Below are 25,242 nucleotides of genomic sequence, written 5' to 3' on the forward strand. Positions count from 1 at the left end.
TCATTTGAGCTGACTATGATTATGTCATCCACATATATAAGCATATAAATTGACAATCCATTCTGCTTGAACACAAATAGTGAAGCATCTGCTACTGAAGCCTGAAAACCCAATTCTTGTAGCTTCCTGGTCAGCCTTGAGTGCCAGGCTCTTGGGGCCTGTTTCAACCCATAAAGTGCCTTCTTCAACTTGCAGATATAATTTGGCTTGTTTGGATCAATATACCCTAGGGGCTGCCTCATATAGACTTCTTCTTCAAGGAGTCCATGGAGAAAAGCATTTTGGATGTCAATCTGTCTCATACTCCATCCCTGACTGACAGCTAATGATAGAATAATTCTGATGGTGGTCGGCTTAACAACTGGACAAAAAGTGTCAAAGTAGTCAATGCCATACCTCTGTTTGAAGCCTTTTGCCACTAATCTGGCCTTCAGTCTTTCCACTGAACTATCAACTTTTCTTTTAACCTTAAACACCCATTTGCTGTCAATCAGATTGACTCCTGCTCTTGGAGGAACCAGTTCCCATGTCTGATTTCTTTGCAATGCTGAATATTCTTCATCCATAGCTTGCTTCCAGCCTGGATCCTTTAGTGCTTGCTGCAGATCATATGGTTCACTGACTAAATTCTGGACTGAGGCAATCAATGCAGTTGTTGTCGGATTTTCTTCAGTGACCACAAATCCTCTGCCTTGCTGAGCATACCTGACTGTACCATCAGTGAGTTTCTTGGTTTTGACAATGTTGTCTTTTAATCTTGTTCTCATGTGATGCTGAACCTATTGCCCTTGTTGATTTCTCTCAACTTAACCCTGAATCTGCTCAGGTTCTGGAGTTTCTTGCTGCAGTGAGCCTGAATGTGCTTCAGACTCTGATTCTTGCCCCTCTTCTTCAGATTGATTAGGAATGCCACCTGCCAAAGGATTGCTATCATGGGAAACATCATTAGTAGTATTAGGAACAGAGTGCCTAACCCCAACATTAGCATTATCAGCTACTGGTCCAAACAGGCCCTGCATAAGAGAGTTTTCAGTGTACTGAATGTTTTTGGATAGAACAGGTAGCATGATAGGATGGTGTGATGTTTGGGGATATTTTGTGGATTCTGATGATTTCCTAGCAAAGGGGAAGATCTGCTCATCAAACACCACATCTCTAGAGATGTAGACTCTCCCTGTAGACTGATCAAAACACTTATAACCCTTGTGAGCAGAGCTATAACCAATGAAAGTGCATTGTTTTGTTCTGAAGTTGAGTTTTTTGGTGTTATAGGGACACGGGTTGGTCCAACAAGCACAACCAAAAACTCTGAGCTGAGTGTAATCAGGATTTGTGCCAAACAGTTTATGAATGGGAGTGTCATGGTTAATGGTTTTGCTAGGCATTCTATTTATTAGGTAGCAGGCAGTATTGAAGGCTTCATCCCAGAATCTGAGAGGAAGATGAGCCTGAGCAAGGAGAGCTAAACCTGTTTCTACCAAGTGTCTATGTTTTCTTTCAGCTAGACCATTTTGTTGATGTGTATGAGGGCAAGAAATTCTGTGGCTTATGCCAGTGGCTTGGAAATATCTATGCAGCCTTTGATACTCTCCCCCCCAATCAGATTGGACAGCCCTTATTTTAGTGTTTAGCATTCTCTCATCATGTTGTTGAAATTGCATAAACACTTTCTCAACATCAGCTTTATTTTTCAGAAAATAAATCCACACATATCTGCTAAAGTCATCAATGAAAGAAACATAGTACTTTGAATTATTTACTGATGAAAGTGCAAGGCCCCAAACATCAGTATGAACAAGCTCAAGAGGTATAGTGGAGACATGTGAAGAACTGCTAAAAGGAAGCTGATGGGATTTTCCTAGTTGACATGCATTACATATCAAGGAAGGTAAAACCTCTGTGTTTACAGCAATATTATTGTTCTGCAAAATTCTAAGAGTAACTGGAAGGGCAGGATGTCCAAGTCTTTGATGCCATAGATCAGGAGAAGTCTTGGCTGCTAGCAAGGCTTGACAATTATTTGGTAGAGTGTATAAGCCATTCCTACATTTGCCTCTGAGAAGAAGATGCTTTGTGGCTTGATCCTTGACAAGGAAAAAATTAGGGTGAAGTTCAACATAAGCATTGTTATCAATAGCTAATTTCCTGACAGAGATTAGATGTTTATTTATTTTGGGAGCATATAAGACATGATCCAGATACAGAGGCCTACTTAAACCAGGAACTGAAGAATGACCAATGTGAGATATAGACAAACCTGCTCCATTTGCCACTTGAATCTTGTCTCCTCCAGTGTAGCGCTCCCTGGTGGTAAGCCTCTCTAAATCACTTGTAATGTGGTCAGTTGCCCCACTGTCCATGTACCAGTTAGGATCAACTGCATACTCATGTGTTGCTGCTGCAGCCTGCTTGACAGTGCTCTCTGCCCGATAGGCTTGATCAAATCGATGCCAGCACTGAAGTGCATTGTGGTTCCCTTTTCCACAGATCTGGCAAGTGCCACTGGAACTGCTGTTGTTGCTCGGTGGCCTTGCTGGTGGTCTGTTGTTGCCTCGCTCAGGCTGGCTGCGTCCACCGCGCCCACGCCCTCCACGGCCATTCCGGCCAAATGCTCCTCCACCATGGCTTGGTACCCTGTTGGCATTGTTAACAGAGGGTATCTGACCAACAACAGTATGGTATTCTTGCCTGGTCTCAAAGCTGAGAAGGTGAGCGTAGACGTCGCTGATGGTGTAGGTGTCCGGCCTTGTAGTGATGCTGGTGACGAGGGAGTCGTAGTCGGCGGGAAGCCCACGAAGGAGGTATGAGATGAACTCTTCATCTTCAAGCCGATTGCCAACAACGACCAGAGTGTCAGCAAGCCTTTTTACCTTTCTGAAGTATTCTGCGGCAGTGAGATCACCCTTCTGTATGGTGGCGAGCTGCATTCGGATCTGCATGATCCGGGCGCGAGAACTTGACGCGTACATCCTCTCCAGAGTGCTCCATGCACCGCGGGCAGTAGTGGCATCAACCACTGTGGCCAGGACCTCCTCGGAAAGGGATGAGTTGATGACGCTCAGGACGAGCTGATCCTGGTGGTACCAGCTCGTGAACTCGGGGTTGATGGCGATCGTTCGTCCGCCGGAGCCTTCTGCAGGGTCGACGGCAACAGTCTGCCTTGGCACCGGGAGCGATCCATCGATGTGGCCGCTCAAGCCTTGGCTCCGCAGATATGGGAGGACTTGTGCCACCCAGAGAAGGTAGTTCTCATGGTTGAGCTTCATACTCACCATCTGGTTGAACGCCGGCATCGGCATCGAGCTGAACGCGGCGGCGACGCCATCGACGGTGGACGTGGTGGACATGGCGATTTTCTCGGTGTCTAGATCGTGGCTCTGGTACCATGAAAAGTTTGATGAAAGGCGCACAGATCCTCGATGGGATCGTATTCTATTTATAGCTCAATCAAGTTTACATCAGAGTACAACAGATCGTGATAAGATCGCGGGGAGCGTGCACTAGTGACGCCTGAATACTCGGTCATCGTGACCACGTCCTTAACAGAACGAGACACAGTCACTGCATGCTGAACCTTACGCCTAAGCCAGCCACGTACACAGGGTGTAAAACACATTTTCTATCATGGTTTATGTCCAATGCATTTCTTAACTAACTACCTTCATCTAACACAATATTTAGGGCTACATCATCTTGTTGTTGACGGGTTCCCTGTGTTCAATCGCCGAGCAGAAAGCCAGGAACAGAACTCAGGCGTTGGTGATTGGCATCTCCCTCCCCTAAGCCATGGCTACCGGGCGACCCATACGACTCATGTTGGATGCCTCCCTCCTCCTCGACCCCTCCTCCACCAGGGAGGCGGCGGCGGTGGCTCTGTGGCCCGGGGTAGAGGAGCTGCTGCGGCGGTTGCACTACTCCAACCTGACTGTGGTATGAGTGGCTTGGTTTTGTGTCTATTGCTGCGATTCGTCATTGTTTTGCTAAATGAGTTGGCTGAGATCTTACTGTTTAATAGTGTTGTACTGTTCAAGGAAATGCTCTCGCTGATAGATTGTCCTAGGAACTTAGCTAAAAGCTCAACTTTTCTGTTTTCTCTCTCCTGTTGATTAATGTCATATGCTCGAATGTTTAGGATCCTTGATGTCTTTTTAGGAACTTGGCTAAAAGCTCAACTTTGCAGTAATCCTTGATATCTACATTTAGGATCCCGTTTAGGGCTACATCATCTTGTTGTTGATGGGTTCCCTGTGTTCAAGTTTTAGCCCAATAAATAGTTCAAATGCTTGCTGCTACTGGATCAGTAGAGCTTACAAGAGTTCATAAACTGAGCAAGTGATGGACATATGATTATATCCTCTTCTATCCTTTTTTCAGGCAATCTGCTATGCAGAGGGCATGCCAACTAATGAGGTGCTCTACTTATCTACATTATTATTACATCCCTTTGAAGTTGTATCTTCAGAAGTTCACATCGACAGTATTTGCTTCCTCTTGCCATACTTACCCATCATGGCCCATGGGGTGTCTATCTTATCATGCTGTCTTCAAAGAATGGCATCATGTTAACAAAAATGAATGAGAAATCAGTCATTTCTAATGGAAAGGCTGTTTCTTACTGCTGATCTGGTGGCAATTTCCTGTCAAACTTCTGCTTACTAGCATATGTTTCAATAATCTTTAGGCATGGTCAAATGTTTCTATATTATGTCGTGATATAATCAAGTGCATGATAACCCATGTCAAGTTCATCATGAAATATGGGACCATTGAATTTTGAATTGATCTTATGTAATTGTTATCCTTCATATCAGAAATAATGGTTTTTTTGTCATTGTCTTTGAGTTTTGAACATTTAAGACCCTTGTTGGCTATTTGCTTGAGTACAACAGATTTCTTAACTGTCGAAGCTTCTTGCTTCAGCACAAAAGATTTCTTAACTGTCAAAACTTCCATACCAACCCTATGCGCCCTTATGAAATTGCTGTGAAAATAATGTTGTTCTAATATTTAACTGCTGTATATTTTAGTAAAAAAAGATCATAATAGGCACTCACTAAATAAATAAATAAATATGCTTACAAGTTCCCCCCATTTCCTTTTATTAGTCAGGCTTTCTTGAAAAGGTCGCAAGCTCACACTTGTTTGGCTCTATAGCACTTCTTGTGAAAAGTGGGAATCTTTCTCTAACTGAATTAATGTTAGAATGGAGCCGAACAAGTTTTTGTTTTTATGCGACTTCAAGAGTTGACAAAGGTTTAATTTCTGAGCTCCAGAATCAGAACTGGAGAGTTCTTTCTGTAGGTAAAAAATATACACTAGGACTGAAAAGCCAGGTTTTATTTTCACGCTATTTTTAGCAAGTCATTTCTGTATTAGAACTTTACTCAAGGTAGAATGTGGCAATTGCTATATTACATAATGGAACATTTGTCCTTGTGAGGGATGATGGGAACTGATACACTTCACTGGTCCAGCTAATGAATGTAGCATAGAGGTTCCTGGTGTTTTAAATGTTCAAAGGCTTTAGCAGTTGCTTCTCACCTTGGCTACTCTAATAAAAAGGGTAAGTTTGCCCTTGCTTTCTTCTTAAACACTTACTGTAATTACAGAGTGCATTGATTTGGAGTGTCTCCCTCTTTGATGTAGGAACTATGTGACTCATCTATTCTGGTGATTGGATATATAACGAAAAAATCCCATGAGGAAGACTTCGCAAGGGCAAGTTACTTTAGAGTTTAGAGTGTAAATGAATATTAACAGCTACTTATGTATTGGGTAACAACATGAACATCATGCTTTTTCATCTTGCTTACTTACAGAGATGTGGTTCTGTCACTTCTGTGACTGTTGCCGTGTACGGAGACGAGGACAAGCCAACGCTTATAATGTTTACAGAGATGTGGTTCTGTGACCGTTGCCGTGTACTCAGGCTTTATTTCAACAGGATTTAAATATGAGATGTAGAGTGATTGATGTACATCACTTCACTAATCATGAAATCTGTAGAAGGCGAAACTACTAGCCATATATGATATGCATAATCCATGTGGTAAACATTATCAATATCAAACAAATTATTTCTAATGGATTTCGCGCATTATCATAGTGATTGTTGTCGTTCCGTTTCTATGTTTCATACAAATTTTTTTACTCCCGTCGCAACGCACGGGCACTCACCTAGTCAATGATGAAAAACCTTGCTGGTACTCGGATATAAAGAAGGAAAAGACAACAAGTGTCATGTGTTTCTTCATATATGTACGATCCTGAGAAAGAACTACAACTGTCTGCAGTAGCTATCAGCACTATATTTTTAGAAGCTATTTTAGCCTAGCTGAAAGCGCATGAATTTCAAACAAAATGTAACGAAGCTCATGGAAACTCATGAGTTGCAATAATCAGAGCTCAAACAACCTGACCTGGATCCACCAACACCACCTCCACTGGATTGACTAATGCTTCCTTCCTCATCGTCAGCAACGAACAGTTTTTTCGCTATTGATTTGCTAGGCGAAGAGCATGATCTACAAGTTTTAGTGGATTCAATCAAAGCTGTAGTAACACACAATATGCGCAAGAAGGAAGCACAACTTTTGCTATCGAGACTCGCCTCTTCCTAGTTGTCGAGGACTGAGTAGTCACACGCTCAGCATCTCCAATGTCAACGGTTTCCTGCATCAAGGTAGAGAATAAACCACACATGCTGCAACATACCATTTATGTAGGTAGTTGGAACACGTACCAAATACTTTGTAGTGGCGATGCTACCCTGAGGCGTCAAAGGTGTCAGAGGTGAAGACAAGGTGTCTGTCTTGTGAGGAGTGTCTTCCATGCTGCTGCTTGCACCTTGTGAGAACATAAGTGAAGACTGGTGTGTCCCTACGGTTGATGTTGAAATGTCAACATTTTGATTGCCTAGTTCCTTTACAGTAGCATTGACCTGGAAGCAAACGTCTCCAGAGTTAATTGTGTGCCCAGAGAAGCTAACGTTCCAAATGAACGTCCTTTCAAGCAGCTTTGTGATTGCATCTGGAATGAAGCCTGATGGAGTGTTCGCTATGAGCATATCGCAAGGCCTTTTGACAATTCTTTGAGCCATGCGCCCAAAGAGAATGAAGTATGTATCAGCTGTCTCGTCTCCTGCAGTGACAAGTATTTTATACCTGAAATAAGAGGTGTCAATGACTTAGTGTGGTTAACATAGTAGGCTTGTAAGTCCCAAAGGAATCAATATGTAAACAGGAAAACATTGATGTAAAGAAGGTAGAATGTTTTTGTGTTGTTGGGGGGCTGAGGGGTGATAGAGAATCTAGTATATGAACTTGTTGTATAGATTCGTGTCATGTTTGATGCACACAAAACTGGTACATTGAGTTGACGAAGGGAAGAGTGCTGCTCAACCCGAGGAAACGTCATCTAACCTTTGGACGGGCATAGCAATGTTAGCACAATCACAGTTTGTGCATTTGTAAGAGTCTCCGTGAGTGACAGCTGTGCAGGCACATTTTCTGCATGAGTTATACCACCACTTGTTGTCAATTTTCCTTATAGTGACTGTAAACAAGAATTCCTTTCCCTGCATGGAAGATAAGAAAAAGAGGCAATGTCAAATAAATGTGTTATGCTGAAACCTATATGGATGTAACTCCAATATGCCTCTAATAGAAAACTGCAGGTTCAATGGCATTTTTAGGGAGATAAATGTTTGTAGCAGTAAGAATCCAAGTGGGCAAATAATTTGCATAGCTGGTTGAATTGAAAGTTAGAGTTGCCTTACTTAAATTGAAAATTCTTGGGTTATAAGCAATTGAAGAGTTGGTGCATTGTTGCCTTTTTCCATCTAAGTGTCGTAGGACGGACATGATTATTGCTCGTGTGACCAACTTCTTTTGTACAGCACATAATTTGCACTGGACCATTGTTTTTTAGTTGGTGACTGGAGATGTCAGTCGTTAATTGATCCTATGACGTCAATCCCTCATGCTTTAGATTTATTAGATATGCTCTCCTAATATTTGAAGTTGTTGTTATATGACATACCATGATTTCTTTTGGGCTACAAGTTGCGAACACATGCCACCCAATGATACTCGGTGTCGTAGGTCACAGAAATAAAATAAAGAACAGTAGTAAAACATTATCCACACAACTAATTTATATTGACTGGAAATCTGGAGCACCAAGTATGAAGTAATCTTATGCGTTATGTGTATATTTGGAAGCTATCGACAGCAGAATATAATAGGTACTGGGTATGTCGTGTACCTTGTTTTCAAAGGGATGGAGATACTTGATGTACGACACCTTTTGCTCCTCAGCAACAGGAGATATAAGCTGGCTCGAAGTAACAGTTGCATTCCACTTCACTGGTTTATGATCACCGCGTGCGCTGGTTTGCAATGTATTTGTAGAAGCATTCCGTTAGAAAAAAGGCAAGAGCAGGCAACATGTGCATATATTTGATAACAAGAGGATAGCATTACCTGGACATAAGGGTTTCTACCTCAGGAATGGATGGATTGATGTACCACTTACATGGTGAGCTTCCAGTCAGACAAAGCCCATCTAAAAAAGGGCAGAAGGTATAAATGTATGGGAGTCGGGAAAAGACTAAGTGTTACGTGAATATACCTGCATATTTTTTGACGAGTGTGCCAACAAATAGCACAATCTATGGGGAATTCTGCCCATCTTCGTATATGCGCTCTCCTGGGAATAGGGTGGCTTGGGCACCCCACAACACGACATTGACTGAAGCACCTCTGTTGTTTCTAGTTCAAGTATGGAACATGAGTCACAAACAATGTATATGTAAGACAACGGCAAAATACATACCATACATCTAGCAGAACACAAGGTAAGAACAACCATGTAGTCCAAACCTTGCACTGCATATGGAAATGTTCCTCTTCAAGCTGGAAGCTTGTTGTCCTTTGGAGCGATGTGGCAAAACATTCGAGACTGAAGTAACTATCCCAATGGCATCTGCTTTCAAACGAGTAGTATATACAATATTAGCAAAGAAAAACAGGCGTCGTAAGTATATAGGTAACAACGTTTACCTGTATAGTAGTCTTTATGGTCGATGCGCGCATGGATCTGCTCTATGTGAGTGAGGGAGTAGGTAAGTGTAGGAAATGCAGGAGGAATATCAATAACCTGCTCTAACTTTGTCCAATTCGTGAAGGTAATAATGATATCATTTGGAACTAGCTTTTACAAGTTGTTCGATGCTCGAACTCGAAAGTATGTCATGTTGTATACGCTGCCTTCTTTTATGAGTGGCCTGAATTTCTCTATGAAGGGTGGGTATATCGTAGCATGTATGCTATTTCCCTGGATATAGAAAGATGTAGATTCAACTTTAGTAAGAGTAGAAACAATTCAACTAGTAAAAAGAAGGCACATTAGGCTCTTTATTATCATATTAAAGGGAAAAACACCGTTGAAGCAAACTGGTGAGGATGTAGATTCAACTTTAGTAAGATTAGAAACAATTCAGCTAGTAAAAAGAAGGCACATTAGGCTCTCTATTATCATATTGAGGGGAAAACCGCTGAAGCAAACTGGTGAGATGCAACAATAAGCTGGTAGAGGTTGTTGCTACTTTACCTCTTCGTCGAGCAACACCATATCACAGCGTAGCAGCCTTGCATCATCCTGAGGATCAGAAAAGTCCCAAAACCGAGAAACACAGACGCATATTGTCACAGACAAGTTCCCACACTGCAGGCTTGGAATCAACACGTCTCCCATCTGCAGTGTTGACCCAAAAAATGGCATAAACATTAGAGAATATAGCAGCAGGGAAGTAGATAAGGCTAGTATACATATTGCACATTAGTATAACAATTTTACCTCAAATCAAAAGATACTGTACACGCAACAAGAAAAAATGAAGATAACAAGCATGAAAAGAGACACAATCGTCTGAGTAGCAGCAGCGCTGGAGTATTTACATATCATTGCTATGTACAACACAAAAGATGGATAAAAAATTAGGTGGCTAGTATGGCAGCCGCTTCAGCGACAACGAGGACTTCGTGGTACACCACATTTCGAGTCTGTACCCCGCACGAACCATCCTCATTCTCAATCAAGATTCTAAGGCCACCTCTGGATGTAGTCCTAGATACGGCCACATAAAGTTGTCCATAAGTGAAGACCGGTTTCTTGAGGTGAAGCCCAACCCTGGACATTGTTTGTCCTCGGCTCTTATTAATTATCATTGCGTAGCATACTCGTACTGGGAATTGCCTTCTCTAGAGTGCGAACGACCATTTTACATCAGTAGTATTGAGGGTTATTCTTGGTATTAAAACCGCAGCACCCACATTAGAGCCTGTGAGAGCAATGCATCTCAATATACGTTGTCCAGGCTCGGTAACGAGTAGTCGTGTACCATTGCAGAGGCCCATGCTTTGATTAAGGTTTCTCAACAACATAATTATGACACCCTTTTTCAGCATAAGCTCGTGAGATGGGAAATTGTTTGCATTAATCAAATTTAAGAATTCAGTAGGATAGAGCACATCGAAATCTGGTATTCTTTCTGATGATTTTGATATAGTGTCACAACTAAGGTAGCGCACGGTTTCCCCAGGCACAAGCGAAACAACGTAGTTATTAATATCATCGACTGTAGCATTGTTTGGGCATATAATGGCACGCGAGGCTAGATATGTTGGTTTATCGTAATTCATAAAGAAATCTGGGTATACTTCAGATACAATCATGACTATTTTATCATTGTTAGTTTGGACAAGCAAGTCATCGGGAATTGTGATCCATGTGGGTTCATGATCACTAGTCCTTTTTCGGCAGGAAGTGTACTTATCACCTATAGACAGAACCCATTTACCAAAAGATATGAGGTTGTTACGATCGTTTTCTTCCAAGGAGGGGCCAAGAAGGTGCATGTTCGTGCATAATTTAAGGAGGACAACGTGCTGCCACAACTTCGAATTCGTAATTGATGCATTAACTATGGAATACCGTGAGCCCTTTCGTACGACAGGTAAAATCTGACGGAAATCGCCACCAAGAACAACAATCTTGCCACCAAATTGGAGGATTGCATTTGAAGGTGTTTGCTCAGAAAGAATATCTCGCATAGTTCTATCTAGAGCCTCGAAGCAACGACGATGTGTCATTGGCGCTTCATCCCATATAATCAGAGTGGCAATTTGTATAAGCTCAGCAAGCATGGTCCCCCGGTTCACGTTGCATGTGCTAGCATCGTTTATGTCAAATAGTATTTTAAACCTTGAATGTGCAGTGCGTCCTTTAGGTAGTAGAAGAGATGCAACGCCTGACGATGCGACAGCTAGCACTATTTTCTTCTCGGAACGTAAACTCGCAATTAAAGTGGTCCATAGGAATGTTTTGCCTGTGCCACCATGGCCACAAACAAAGAAGAAACTAGGTGATCTATTGTGAACACGTCCAATTATAGTGTCGTACACTTTCCGTTGGTCATCATTCAATTGCGCAACTAAAGATAAAGCATGCATGGACAACATCAAAGGATCAGGATCCATCTCGTCGTTAATCAATCTGTTTTCACCCATATAATGGCAATGATTAGTGAATCTTGGTAGGTCGTAATCATTTATGTTCCCACCACTGTTCGCGAAAACGTCTGTAAGGTTCTGTATAAGTAAGGACATGAGTTGTTCTTCAGGGACTTTGTAGTTGGGGTTTCCAGTCGCGTCTCTATGTCTACGGCACATGTCATCTGTAAAGTAATGCCAGTATTTGTCGAACAGTGCATGTACCTTTCCAATGGAACAGTACAAAACCACAGTGACGAACAACTGTCTAAGTTGGTACGCAGATGCGGACACAAATTGAGAGCACCTAGAGGGGGTGAATAGGTGATCCTATAAAATTCAACACTCATAGCCACAAAACTTAGTTATTAAAGTTAGAACGGCTAAGTAGCTTGAAACGAGCTCTTGTGAACATAGACAATCAAAGAGAAAGCACACAAGAGACACGAGATTTTTATCCTGTGGTTCGGCCAAGTAATGCTTGCCTACTTCCACGTTGTGGTGTCCCAATGGACGAGGGTTGCACTCAACCCCTTTCAAGTCATCCGATGATCAACTTGAATACCACGGTTTTTCTTCCTTATATTTTTTCCCGTTTGCAAGGAATCTCTACAAGTTGGAGCCTCTCGCCCTTACAAGATTGATCACAAAGAACGCACAAGAGTAAGGTTGGGAAGAGCAACGCACACAAGACTCAAAATGCAGCACACCAACGCACACAAGTGAAGACTTGAGCTCAAATGACACACAGGGAGTTCTCGACTCGAATGGAGCTCAAATCTCTAACACAACAAAGCGAATGCGCGGGAGCAGAGTCTGGATGCCTTAGAATGATTAGTGCAAGCTTGGGTGACTCCTCCATGTGCCTAGGGGTCCCTTTTATAGCCCTAAGGCAGCTAGGAGCCGTTGGAGGCCAACAAGGAAGGCTATCCTTGCCTTCTGTCGGGTGGCGCACCGGACAGTCCGGTGCGCCACCGGACAGTCACTGTAGACGGTCCGGTGCGGATCTGTTTCCTTTTCTAGCACAGATGACCGTTGCAGCGCCGAGCCAGTTGGCGCACCGGACACTGTTCGGTGCACACCGGACAGTCCGGTGCTCCCTGCCGACCGTTGGCGCGGGCCACGCGTCGCCCGCGGATTGCGCGACCGACCGTTGCGCTGGCGAGCATTGGCTCACCGGACAGTCTGGTGCACTACCGGACAGTCCGGTGAATTATAGTCGTACGCCGCTGATTTTTCCCGAGAGTGGCCAGTTCACCGGAAGCCAGCTTGGCGCATCGGACACTGTCTGGTGCACCACCGGACAGTCCGGTGTACCAGACCGAGTTGGACTTTGGCTGTACTCAGCCAAGTCTTTTGCAATTCTTTCTTTTCCTGTTTCTAGCACTTAGACACAATATGTTAGTACTCAAAACAATGTACTAAGTCTAGAAACGTACCTTGTCACATGATTTGCACTTTTTGCTTGTTTGGCACATAACAACTCAAAGATTATGTGTTGGCACTTAATCACCAAAACACTATAGAAATGGCCCAAAGGCACATTTCCCTTTCAATCTCCCCCTTTTTGGTGATTTATGCCAACACATCAAAAAGCAATCAAAATAATTGCAATATCAATGCAAATGAGGACCAAATTGTTTTTGACTCTAATTTGATATATTTGGATCATTCTTTGCCACCACTTGGTTTGTTTTTGCAAATCAAATTCATTTTCCTATCTCTAAGTCAAACTCACTTGTTTGGGCATAAAGAGAGATATTCCAAGAGTGAAATTGATCAAGATCCAAAAACTCCCCCTTTTTCCTTTCAATGTATCTTTGAGACTACATCAAGTACACTTAAACACAAGAGACCAAATTTTGCAATAATAGTATTTTGACAAATCAAAAGTTCTAACTCTATTGTTTTCAAAAATTCTCAAGTGGTAGCTGATCCATTTTCTTTGGCCTTAATTTCTCCCCCTTTGGCATCAAGCACCAAAACGGGATCATTTGTGGCCCTTTAACCCCATTGCCTCACCAAAGATGTCAATTAAGAGCAAAAAAGGCAATAAGAGCATAAGAATGAACTTGGAGGTGAGTATACTAATACCGGAGTGCAGTGGAAGTCTTGCATGGTCCAAGTTCACCTTTTCCCTTTCAATGTATCTTTGAGACTACATCAAGTACACTTAAACACAAAGGTTAGTCTCAAAGGGTCAAGTTGTAGCACATCTCCCCTAAATATGTGCATCATTCACACATGGACTTTTGAGGTCCGGGGATCCCTTGCACAACTTGAGCACCATAAATAAGCAACAAATTGCATAAATGTATAAGTAACATGATCAAAGGCATAAAACACATGTATGCTATAGATCAATCCAAGTTACGCGAATCTAAGACATTTAGCTCACTATGCAGCCTGCAAAAGGTTTTCTCATCTAATGGCTTGGTAAAGATATCGGCTAGCTGGTTCTCGGAGCTAATATGGAACACCTCGATATCTCCCTTTTGCTGGTGGTCTCTTAGAAAGTGATGTCGGATGTCTATGTGCTTAGTGCGGCTATGCTCAATAGGATTATCCGCCATGCGGATTGCACTCTCATTGTCACATAGGAGTGGGACTTTGCTCAGATTGTAGCCAAAGTCCTGGAGGGTTTGCCTCATCCAAAGTAGTTGCGCGCAACACTGTCCTGCGGCAACATACTCGGCCTCAGTGGTGGATAGGGCAACGGAGGTTTGTTTCTTTGAACTCCAAGACATTAGGGACCTTCCTAGGAATTGGAACGTCCCTGATGTACTCTTCCTATCAACCTTGCATCCAGTATAATCGGAGTCTGAATATCCAATTAAGTCAAAGGTAGACCCCTTTGGATACCAGATCCCGAAGCAAGGCGTAGAAACTAAATATCTAAGAATCCGCTTAACGGCCACAAGGTGACATTCCCTGGGGTCGGATTGAAATCTAGCACACATGCATACGCTAAGCATAATATCCGGTCTACTAGCACATAAATAAAGTAATGACCCCATCATAGATCGGTATGCCTTTTGATCAAGGGACTTACCTCCTTTGTTGAGGTCGACATGTCTGTTGGTTCCCATAGGTGTCTTCGTGGGCTTGGCGTCCTTCATCCCAAACCGCTTGAGAAGATCTTGAGTGTACTTCGTTTGGGAGATGAAGGTGTCGTCCTTGAGTTGCTTCACTTGGAACCCAAGGAAGTAGTTCAACTCGCCCATCATTGACATCTCAAACTTTTGAGTCATCACCCTGCTAAACTCCTCACAAGACTCTTGGTTAGTAGAACCAAATATTATGTCATCGACATAAATTTGGCACACAAAAAGATCACCGTCACAAGTCTTAGTGAAAAGACTGGGATCGGCTTTCCCAACCTTGAAAGAATTAGCAATTAAGAAATCTCTAAGGCATTCATACCATGCTCTTGGGGCTTGCTTAAGTCCATAGAGCGCCTTAGAGAGCTTACACACATGGTCGGGGTACCTGTCATCCTCAAAGCCAGGGGGTTGTTCCACATACACCTCCTCCTTTATTGGCCCGTTGAGGAAAGCGCTCTTCACATCCATTTGAAACAACCTAAAAGAGTGGTGAGCGGCATAGGCTAATAATATTCTAATAGACTCTAGCCTAGCCACAGGAGCAAACATCTCCTCGAAATCCAAACCTGCGACTTGGGCATAACCTTTTGCCACAAGTCGAGCCTTGTTCCTTGTCACCACCCCGTGCTCGTCTTAAACTCTCCAAGCATCGTCCTCGCCATGTCGATAAGCGTCCTGTTCTTCCTCTCTACCACACCGTTTTGCTATGGTGTGTAGGGAGCGGAGAACTCGTGCTTGACACCTTCCTCCTCAAGATACTCCTCAACTTGTAAGTTCTTGAACTCGGACCCGTTGTCGCTCCTTATCTTTTTCACCTTGAGCTCAATTTCGTTTTGAGCCCTTCTTAGAAAGCGCTTTAGGGTCCCTTGGGTTTCTGATTTATCCTGCAAAAAGAACACCCAAGTGAAGCGGGAAAAGACATCTATAATTACAAGACCATACTTACTTCCCCCGATGCTAAGGTAGGTGACAGGTCCGAAGAGGTCCATGTGAATAAGCTCCAGTGGTCTTGATGTTGTCATCACATTCTTGCTGTGATGAGTGCTTCCCACCTATTTTCCTGCCTGACAAGCTACACAAGGTCTGTCTTTCTCGAAACAGACATTGGTTAGTCCTAACACATTGTTGGGGCGAAGGCAAAGACGCCACCCTTCGCTCGAGGCCTTCGCTGCAGTCGCTGGTCTGACAGAGACAAAACGGGCAGGGACACCCTTCGCTCTATTCGGCACCAGACGAAGGCCTGCGACGGCGTCATCCCACAGTGACGCCTCGCCCAGCTCAGAGGCCCACGTGCGATCCGGCCCATTGTAACGGGCCCTGCGTGGCCGTCGCGTGTTACGGGCCTAATTTGTAAAGGCATCCCTGTAATTACAGTCTGTAACCCTACTTTATGGGAATATTCTAGGGATAACCTAGGTAGCTGAGGGCACATGCGTCCTTAACACAAGGCGCTGGGCGCTCAGGTACCTATAAATACCCCCGCACAGTGCCCGTGAGAGGCCAGATTAACAGAGCTATTGCCATCTTGCGCGTAACCCTGTTGACGTCACTGTTCACCCTTGTTGGCCCCCTTTGTGACCGAGAGCAAGTACCAACACACATGTTCTCCCTTTAGAAGTTTATGAAGGTTCTTCATCCCAACATGTGCTAGACGGCGATGCCACAGCCAGTCCGTGCTAGTCTTAGCTATTAAGCATGCATCTAGATCGGCCTCCTCTCGAAAAATCAACTAAGTAGAGTTTGTCATCTAATACACCCTTAAACGCTAATGAACCATCACTCCTTCTAAAGACAGAAACATCTATATTTGTAAATAGACAATTATAACTCATGTTACATAATTGACTCACAGACAATAAGTTGTACCCGAGCGATTCAACTAAGAACACATTGGACATAGAATGCTCGGATGTAATGGCTATCTTTCCCAATCCTTTAACCTTGCCTTGGTTCCCATCTCCAAAGATGATCGAATCCTGGGAATCCTTGTTCTTGACGTAGGAGGTGAACATCTTCTTCTCTCCCGTCATGTGGTTTGTGCATCCGCTGTCGATAATCCAGCTTGAGCCCCGAATGCATAAACCTGCAAGGTAATTTACACTTGGGTTTTAGGTACCCAACTCTTGTTGGGTCCTACAAGGTTAGTCACAATAGCCTTTGGAACCCAAATACAAGTCTTATCTCCCTTGCATTTGGATCCCAACTTCCTAGCAATTACTTTTTCATTCTTACGAAAAATTGCAAAAGAAGTATTGCAAGCATGGTAAATAGTGGAAGGTTCATTACATACTCTCCTAGGCACATGATGCACAACATGATTTCTCCTAGGCTTACTTCTACCATGCATAAAAGTAGAGCTAGAAGCAAACATAGCATGTGAATTAAACGCATCATAACTCCTATTATAATGAGCATTTCTAGAAAATTTTCTATCATAAATGTAAGCATGACATTTTTGAGAACTACTAGCCATAGGAGCCTTCCCTTTTCCTTCTTGAGAACGTGAGCCTTATGGCTTGTTAAGTTCTTGGCTTCCCTTTGACAAGCCCATCCTTAATTGAGGGGTGTCTACCAACGGTGTAGGCATCCCTAGCAAATTTTAATTGATCAAAATTAATTTTGCAAGTCTTAAGTTGAGCATTAAGACTTGCCACCTCATCATTTAATTTAGCAATGGACGCAAGATGTTCATCACAAGCATCAATATCAAAATCCTTGCATCTATTGCAAATTACAACATGTTCTACACATGAACTAGATTTATTAGCTACCTCTAGCTTAGCATTTAAATCATCATTTACACTCTTTAAACTAGACACAGTTTCATGGCAAGCAGATAACTCAGGGGATAGCATTCATTCCTTTTAATTTCTAGAGCAAGGGATTTTTGAACACTAATAAACTTATCATGCTCTTCATACAAAATATCCTCTTGCTTTTCTAAAAGTCTATCCTTTTCATTTAAAGCATCAATTAGTTCATTAATCTTTTCTACTTTAGCTCTATCTAATCCTTTAAATAGACTAGAGTAATCTACTTCATCATCGGAGGAATCCTCATCACTAGAAGTAGAGTACTTAGGGGAATCTCGAACACTCACCTTCTTTTCCTTGGCCATTAGGCAGGTGTGGCGTTCGTTGGGGAAGAGCGAAGACTTGTTGAAGGCCGAGGCTGCCAGTCCTTCATCGTCGGAGTCGGATGAAGAGCAGTCTGAATCCCATTCTTTACCAAGGTGTGCCTCGCCCTTCGCCTTCTTGTAGACCTTCTTCTTCTCCCTCTCTCCACGCTTTTCTTGTTCCTGGTCATCATCATTATCGGGGCATTGTGCTATGAAATGACCAGTCTTACCGCATTTGAAGCAAGAGCGCTTTCCCTTTGCTTTGTTCTTGTTGGGGTACTCCTTGCGTCCTTTCAATGCGGTCTTGAAGCGCTTGATGATAAGCGCCATCTCATCTTCGTTGAGGCACGCGGCCTCCACTTGTGCAACCTTGCTTGGTAGCGTCTCCCTGTTGCTGGTTGATTTGAGAGCAATGGTTTGAGGCTCGTGGACGGGTAGTGGACCGTTTAGAGCATCGTCCACATATCGAGCCTCTTTCACCATCATGCGCCCGCTCACAAACTTCCCAAGTATCTCCTCGGGCGTCATCTTGGTGTACCTGGGATTCTCACAAATAAGGTTGACAAGATGGGGGTCAATTACCGTAAATGACCTTAGCATTAGTCGAACGACGTCGTGGTCCGTCCATCTTGTGCTTCCATAGCTCCTAATTTTGTTGACCAGGGTCTTGAGCCTGTTGTATGTTTGTGTTGGCTCCTCTCCCCTGATCATCGCGAATCTTCCCAATTCGCCTTCCACCAACTCCATTTTGGTGATCATGGTGGCATCGTTTCCCTCATGTGATATCTTGAGGGTATCCCAAATTTGCTTGGCGTTGTCCAAGCCGCTCACCTTGTTGTATTCATCCCTGCATAAAGAAGCTAGCAAAACAGTAGTAGCTTGTGCATTCTTATGAATTTGCTCATTAATAAACACAGGGTTATCGGTACTGTCGAAATGCATTTCATTTTCAATTATCTCCCAAATACTAGGATGGAGAGAAAATAAGTGACTACGCATTTTGTGACTCCAAAAAGAGTAGTCCTCTCCATCAAAGTGTGGAGGTTTACCAAGAGGAATTGAAAGCAAATGAGCATCGGAATTGAAAGGAATACGAGAATAATTAAATGAATAATTTTGATTAACCGTTTTCTTCTTTGAAGAGGAGTCATCGTCGTGTGGTGAAGAAGACAAGGCATCATTGTCGTAGTAGATGATCTTCTTGATGCGCCTCTTCTTCTTTCCATCTTTTTTCTTATGACTCGAGCCTGAGTCGGTTGGCTTGTCGTCTCTAGGCTCGTTGAGGAAGGACTCCTTTTCCTTGTCATTGACCACCATCCCCTTTCCCTTAGGATCGATCTTTGGGCGATTAGTCCCTTACGTGAAGAGAATGGCTCCGATACCAATTGAGAGCACCTATAGGGGGGTGCATAGGTGATCTTGTAAAATTCAACACTCATAGCCACAAAACTTAGTTATTAAAGTTAGAACGGTTAAGTAGCTTGAAACGAGCTCTTGTGAACACAGACAATCAAAGAGAAAGCACACAAGAGACACGCGATTTTTATCCCGTGGTTCGGCCAAGTAATGCTTGCCTACTTCCACGTTGTGGTGTCCCAATGGACGAGGGTTGCACTCAACCCCTTTCAAGTCATCCGATGATCAACTTGAATACCACGGTTTTTCTTCCTTATATCTTTTCCCGTTTGCGAGGAATCTCCACAAGTTGGAGCCTCTCGCCCTTACAAGATTGATCACAAAGAACGCACAAGAGTAAGGTTGGGAAGAGCAACGCACACAAGACTCATAAATGCAGCACACCAACGCATACAAGTGAAGACTTGAGCTCAAATGACACACCGGGAGTTCTCGACTCGAATGGAGCTCAAATCTCTAACACAACAAAGCGAATGCACGGGAGCAGAGTTTGGATGCCTTAGAATGATTAGTGAAAGCTTGGGTGACTCCTCCATGCGCCTAGGGGTCCCTTTTATGGCCCCAAGACAGCTAGGAGCCATTGGAGGCCAACAAGGAAGGCTATCCTTGCCTTCTGTCGGGTGGCGCACCGGACAGTCTGGTGCGCCACTGGACAGTCACTGTAGACGGTCTGGTGCGGAGCTGTTTCCTTTTCTGGCACAGATGACCGTTGCAGCGCCGAGCCAGTTGGCGCACCGGACACTGTCCGGTGCACACCGGACACTGTCCGGTGCACACCGGACAGTCCGGTGCCCCCTGCCGACCGTTGGCACGGGCCACGCGTCGCCCGTGGATTGCGCGACCGACCATTGCGCTGGCGACCATTGGCTCACCGGACAGTCTGGCGCACCACCGGACAGTCCGGTGAATTATAGTCGTACGCCGCCGATTTTTTCCGAGAGTGGCCAGTTCACTGGAAGCCAGCCTGGCGCACCGGACACTGTCCGGTGCACCACCTGACAGTTCGATGTGCCAGACCGAGCTGGACTTTGGCTGTACTCAGCCAAGTCTTTTGCAATTCTTTCTTTTCCTATTTTTAGCACTTAGACACAATATGTTAGTACTCAAAACAATGTACTAAGTCTAGAAACATATCTTGTCACATGATTTGCACTTTTTGCTTGTTTGGCACATAACAACTCAAAGATTATGTGTTGGCACTTAATCACCAAAACATTATAGAAATGGCCCAAAGGCACATTTCCCTTTCAGTTCTTCAGGGACTTTGTAGTTGGGGTTTCCAGTTGCGTCTCTAAGTCTATGACACATGTCATCTCTAAAGTAATGCCAGTATTTGTCGAACAGTGCATGTACGTTTCCAATGGAACAGTACAAAACCACAGTGACGAACAACTGTCTAAGTTGGTACGCAGATGCGGACACAATTGCCTCATCAAACAAAAGGATCCATTCATTATCACCTTCAAGTAAACCACGAGCCTCACATGCAGCATGAAACGTACAGTACACATGTCCGTTAAATGTCCTGACGTCAGCATAGTTTGTGGCCCCCTTGACAATCATCAGGAGCATGCGCAGGTAATACAGTTCTCCCGATGCAGGGTGCACGTAGTACATACGGCCAATCTTAGCGTGACCTTTTCCTCCATAATCGGTTTGAGGCATCCCATGTCCACTCCTTGGGGAAATCGCAGTATGTGAGGTGTTTGACCTCTTCATGTCTCGAATTAGCCTCGAACCATTTAGTTAACATCGTACTTTTCGCTAAAGGGTTGTATATTAGGTCCTCTAAATTTGTTCCAGGTTAGCGCACATGGTTTAGGCCCGAAAGGTGTACAACCAATCATTCAACAGAAGGCACTCTAAAGTGAGTGTGATACTCAAATGCGCGCCACAGAGCCTCACACGTAGATAGGTATCTTGCATCAATGTATTCTTGGATCTCATTTGGCGGGGCAAGATGAGAACCGGGCGAATGGTTTTGTGTTTGTGCAGTGGACTCAAAATATACTTTTGCTCTATCAATTCCTTTTGTAACATATTTGAATAGATACTTGATCATGTTAGACTTGTTGCACCATTCAACGTTTATGTGTGCATTGTATTTTTTTAGAAGATGCATGTTGTACGGTACAACACTTCTATTGTCTAGTCGAACGCCACGTTTGACGACATGTCTGTCATCGTCTCTACGCATGTAGAGCGCAAAACCAAAGTCGTCTATGGTGGTCTCATCTTGAAAATCTTTTGGAAATTTTTTTGAGCATTTGTGGTTTTTCATACATGGGCAATTCCTGTTGCTTTCACCACATGGCCAGTGTATCATGAATTCGTTGACTAAAGCATAACCAAGTGGGTTAGTGTTCACATCCGGAATCTCAGCGCATATAAAATTGTCGACAACAGAAGCATCGAACTCCTTTGCGCCAGTAGCCAACCACACAAGGCAATGTATATGTGGCAAGCCTCATTTTTGGAACTCAACAGTATACAAGACCGCGAGAACTGGTCCAAATGTCACGCCCTGCCTTATATCAGCTATGAACTCATCGACTTTCATATGGAAGACTCGTATAACTAAGTCTGAAGAACTCATCGACTTTCATATGGAAGACTCGTACAACTAAGTCTGAATGATCGCATGGTTGTTGACCCGGTTCGAAGCGCAACGCATCCGCAATTTCCCTTCATTTGGGGTTGCATGTGAAAGTCAAAAAAAGATCTAGTGGGCCATACACTCTGCAAATAGCCATCGCGTCTTGGTAATTCATAACATGGTATCGCCTATTGCCAGTGAAACTCGCAGGCACGATCACTTTACCGCCAACAATGTCCACACTAATTAGCCCTCTGTCAACGGCATCAGCTATCCCCTGCACTGATTTAGACCGCACGTCTTTTTGATGGTCAGCTATGAACTGTAACCTGGAGCCCTCGATAGTTGAATATGCGTCGACAATGACCTGAGCACTTAACCTACCATAACACGTGTATGGGTTTGACTCGTGTAATCTGTAATGTAAATGTCTTCTTACAAATTCAAGCATTGTTACGTATTTTCGTTTGGTCCCAACACTGTCTTCATCATCGCAGTACCGAATGCCAAGATGGTAACCATTTTCACCATACGAAAACAACTGAGGGTAATGCAAATCCATGTAGGATGGATGCAAGCATGAGACATGTCGTAGCCCGCAATTTCTATCGTGCACAAGGACATCATATGTGTATTCATCGGCGGTGTAGTCGCCGACAACGATGGCAGCGACTTCGCCGCTGGAGGGAAGATTGTATTGGACATCTTGTCTAGCATCACAGCCTAACAGCCTGAGTGTTATCCTCTGGTTACCCGCTTGTTCCAATCGCTCCCTTGCATATCGAAACGCTTTGACAAGTTTGTTATTGTCATTTAACATGGCCAACAAAGCCATAGTTATTTCACATTCAGGTTGTTCAGCGACACCATCATCAACCTGGAACATGTTTAGCCTGTTCTGTGTCTCGTGGTTTGTATCATGAACATACAATTGGGCAAATTTAGGCATCGCTCCACGACATGGAAGCAAGGTGCCGATACATTGATGTACTATTCCATTTATCTTGAAAACATAAGGCGCAATACCATTGTTTATCGCTTTGTCTATAGCAGCACCAAAGGAGGTGAAGGCAAAGAGTGAATTGTACGCGCGAATAAGCCTCAAAAATCTTTTTGAGCGTGCATCTCCATCAAACGACAAGAGATCAGCAAGTACAGATGGTGGCCTTTTGTAAGGCTCCAAATTGATCTTCCCCCCTTGCAACAGAGATTGTATGCAAGTCTTCGTTGCGCTATAGATGAATCGCTTTTTACACGCTCCTGGAACCAAAAAACCGCGCCACAGTATCGACAGGTGTGCTCGGGCCACCATAGTACGATCTATTCGGGTAGGCATCTACAAAACGAAGAACAAGTAAGAACGATTGATATTAAGCAGTGAAACACAAGAAACATCCAGGCAAGGAAGGGAAGCACAGACCTCTCAGGGTATCAATGTATGTTTTTTCGAGAGGAATTGTGATATGTGTGTGTTGCGCAGAGCGTCTGTAGTGCAGCCTACTGCGGAGGCGGTGTCTATTCGATGTGGTGAACGATGAAGGGAAGTCCATTATGGATTTGTCGCCTGCTTTGGGACGGGTATTATTGCAAATATATATTTGAAAGCAGCAACGCAATTCCGGTCAGTGTGTGCCGACAAGTCGACTAAATAATGTAACACAATTAAGACGACATACCGTGTGCGCTTGCAAGGCGCCTGCGTCGCCTTGTTTCATACGAACGGGCAACACGTGCATACGGAGCATCAGCCATGGGCACACCGCGACATGTACCACGTGACACACACACCTAGCACTTGTAGAACATGAATAGCGCGCACGTGAACTGTAATAGAGAGGCCCCCACATAAAAAAACATGTACCATACACCTTTCAAACAAATGTAAGGAAACTGAATCAATGGTTAATTGTATCATATACATACTAAAACATATAGCAAACTTAGGCAAACAATTAGCCACATGCGCATAAAATTCACGAAGCAAGAACATGTAAAAACGCCAAGTAACAAACCCTAGAAAATACGCGAGAATACAATTCAGAATTTATTTACAAAATATTTAGATCGTACCAAAAACTACAAAACTCTAAGCAGGCTGGGCAATAGGCAGCGAACCTAAATCAGAGGCTACCACCCAGCACCTAACTGCACATAAGCATAAAAAAACTGAAGTTCCTGAAATATCCGAGTAGCAAGCCAAGGAAATGTGATCAACATGTGGATAATGGAGTTCACTTAATTTAAAATAGTTATGTGAAGGTACCCAAAAGAAGCCATACATGGGATTTGAGTTCAATACACTTCACAGTTTTGACTCCACCATTTCAAGGAAAACACAATAATGCACCGGAACGATAGAAGCACAACACCAACACACCGTATGTGCAGCATGTAGAACAACATAAACAAAATACTATGCCATTGAAAACAAGTATATCACTGACATAATCTGAGCGTAGCGTGTGTAGCAAGAGAAGTCACAGTCGTCTACAAACCACGAGGGAGAAGTGCAAAAGCATGGCAAGGAACTAACCTCCCAAAAGGAATCAGCGACGAGCAGCCTTCTGCGAACTCCGTCAAAAGCTATTTGCGCAGGAAGGAACAAAGGCACCAAATCAATTAGATGGTATAACACTGCATGCAACGAATAAGATTTAGTGTTCCATAAGCAATTAGCTAATTCTTTTTAGTTCATATTTGTCGCAGCATATAGGTTCATTCAACTTCTAAAAGTAACTGATGTGTACAACAACTTGGACACTGGCAGCTAGGATGAGAAATGGTGCGAGGTAACATACTCATTACCCACCACTACGAGCTAATATACACACACCTACAGGTGATGTCAAGTAATCAGACTATGTGTGCATTTTTAGGGAGTGGACCTCCGAAAGCTCATTCTGGCTCACAATAATCTGAAGGTGTTAAGAGAAGACCTTAGGAACCTGTCTTCGCTTGTTGTTCTAAATATAAGTCACAACAAGATATGCATCTCCTATCTGTTGACGAATTTTATTAATAAATATGCACCATTAATATAATGCCACCGTGTTTTTGTTAATCCTATTTCTTGCAGTCTCCCATTGCTAAAATCACTGGACATGTCTTTCAATCAAATAAACACTCTGCCCAAAGAGATTGGCCTGGCTACTGCTTTAGTCAAGTAAGCTTATATGTACTTTTTTTGTAATTCAGTTATTTTACTTTGTGTTGTTACATAGTTTCACATTCTTTTAGTGAACAGGAGTATCTTGCAGCCATCTTTCCTTCCCTCTAGTCGAGATCTCCATAGTGTGCATAACCTTTTTTACTGCTCCACCTTGTTTGTGTTTGAAAAAGTGTACATCAGCTGTTGATTCGCACATTGCGAGAAGAGTAGAAGCAACATGGGATGCTTAATACTCATGTATTTTATGCCATGTTTTGCCAGGGTTGAGTTCTCAAACAATTGCCTTA

The 25,242-nt window shown here is 43.4% G+C and overlaps 1 protein-coding gene and 1 long non-coding RNA gene across 2 annotated transcripts; one reads left to right on the top strand and one right to left on the bottom strand.

Annotated features, from left to right (window-relative positions):
* Nucleotides 1–3,718: 3,718 nt before the first annotated feature.
* LOC103647259 (inositol-tetrakisphosphate 1-kinase 6) lies at nt 3,719–5,556 on the top strand. The gene is made up of 5 exons (XM_020548458.3): nt 3,719–3,930; nt 4,375–4,410; nt 4,551–4,604; nt 5,106–5,301; nt 5,475–5,556. The coding sequence occupies exons 1-5, from the start codon at nt 3,787–3,789 to the stop codon at nt 5,525–5,527; spliced, it is 483 nt and encodes a 160-aa protein (XP_020404047.1). The 5' UTR covers nt 3,719–3,786; the 3' UTR covers nt 5,528–5,556.
* Nucleotides 5,557–8,270: 2,714 nt separating this feature from the next.
* LOC103647257 (uncharacterized) lies at nt 8,271–24,396 on the bottom strand. Its single transcript, XR_562735.3, has 7 exons — nt 24,320–24,396; nt 9,613–9,756; nt 9,063–9,336; nt 8,883–8,985; nt 8,632–8,762; nt 8,484–8,565; nt 8,271–8,389 (listed from the first exon to the last, which is right to left on the bottom strand). It is a non-coding gene; the product is annotated as an uncharacterized lncRNA (long non-coding RNA).
* Between the last annotated feature and the right edge of the window lie 846 nt (nt 24,397–25,242).

Source organism: Zea mays, chromosome 2 (genome assembly GCF_902167145.1).
Source record: "Zea mays cultivar B73 chromosome 2, Zm-B73-REFERENCE-NAM-5.0, whole genome shotgun sequence".
Classification (NCBI taxonomy): Eukaryota; Viridiplantae; Streptophyta; class Magnoliopsida; order Poales; family Poaceae; genus Zea; species Zea mays.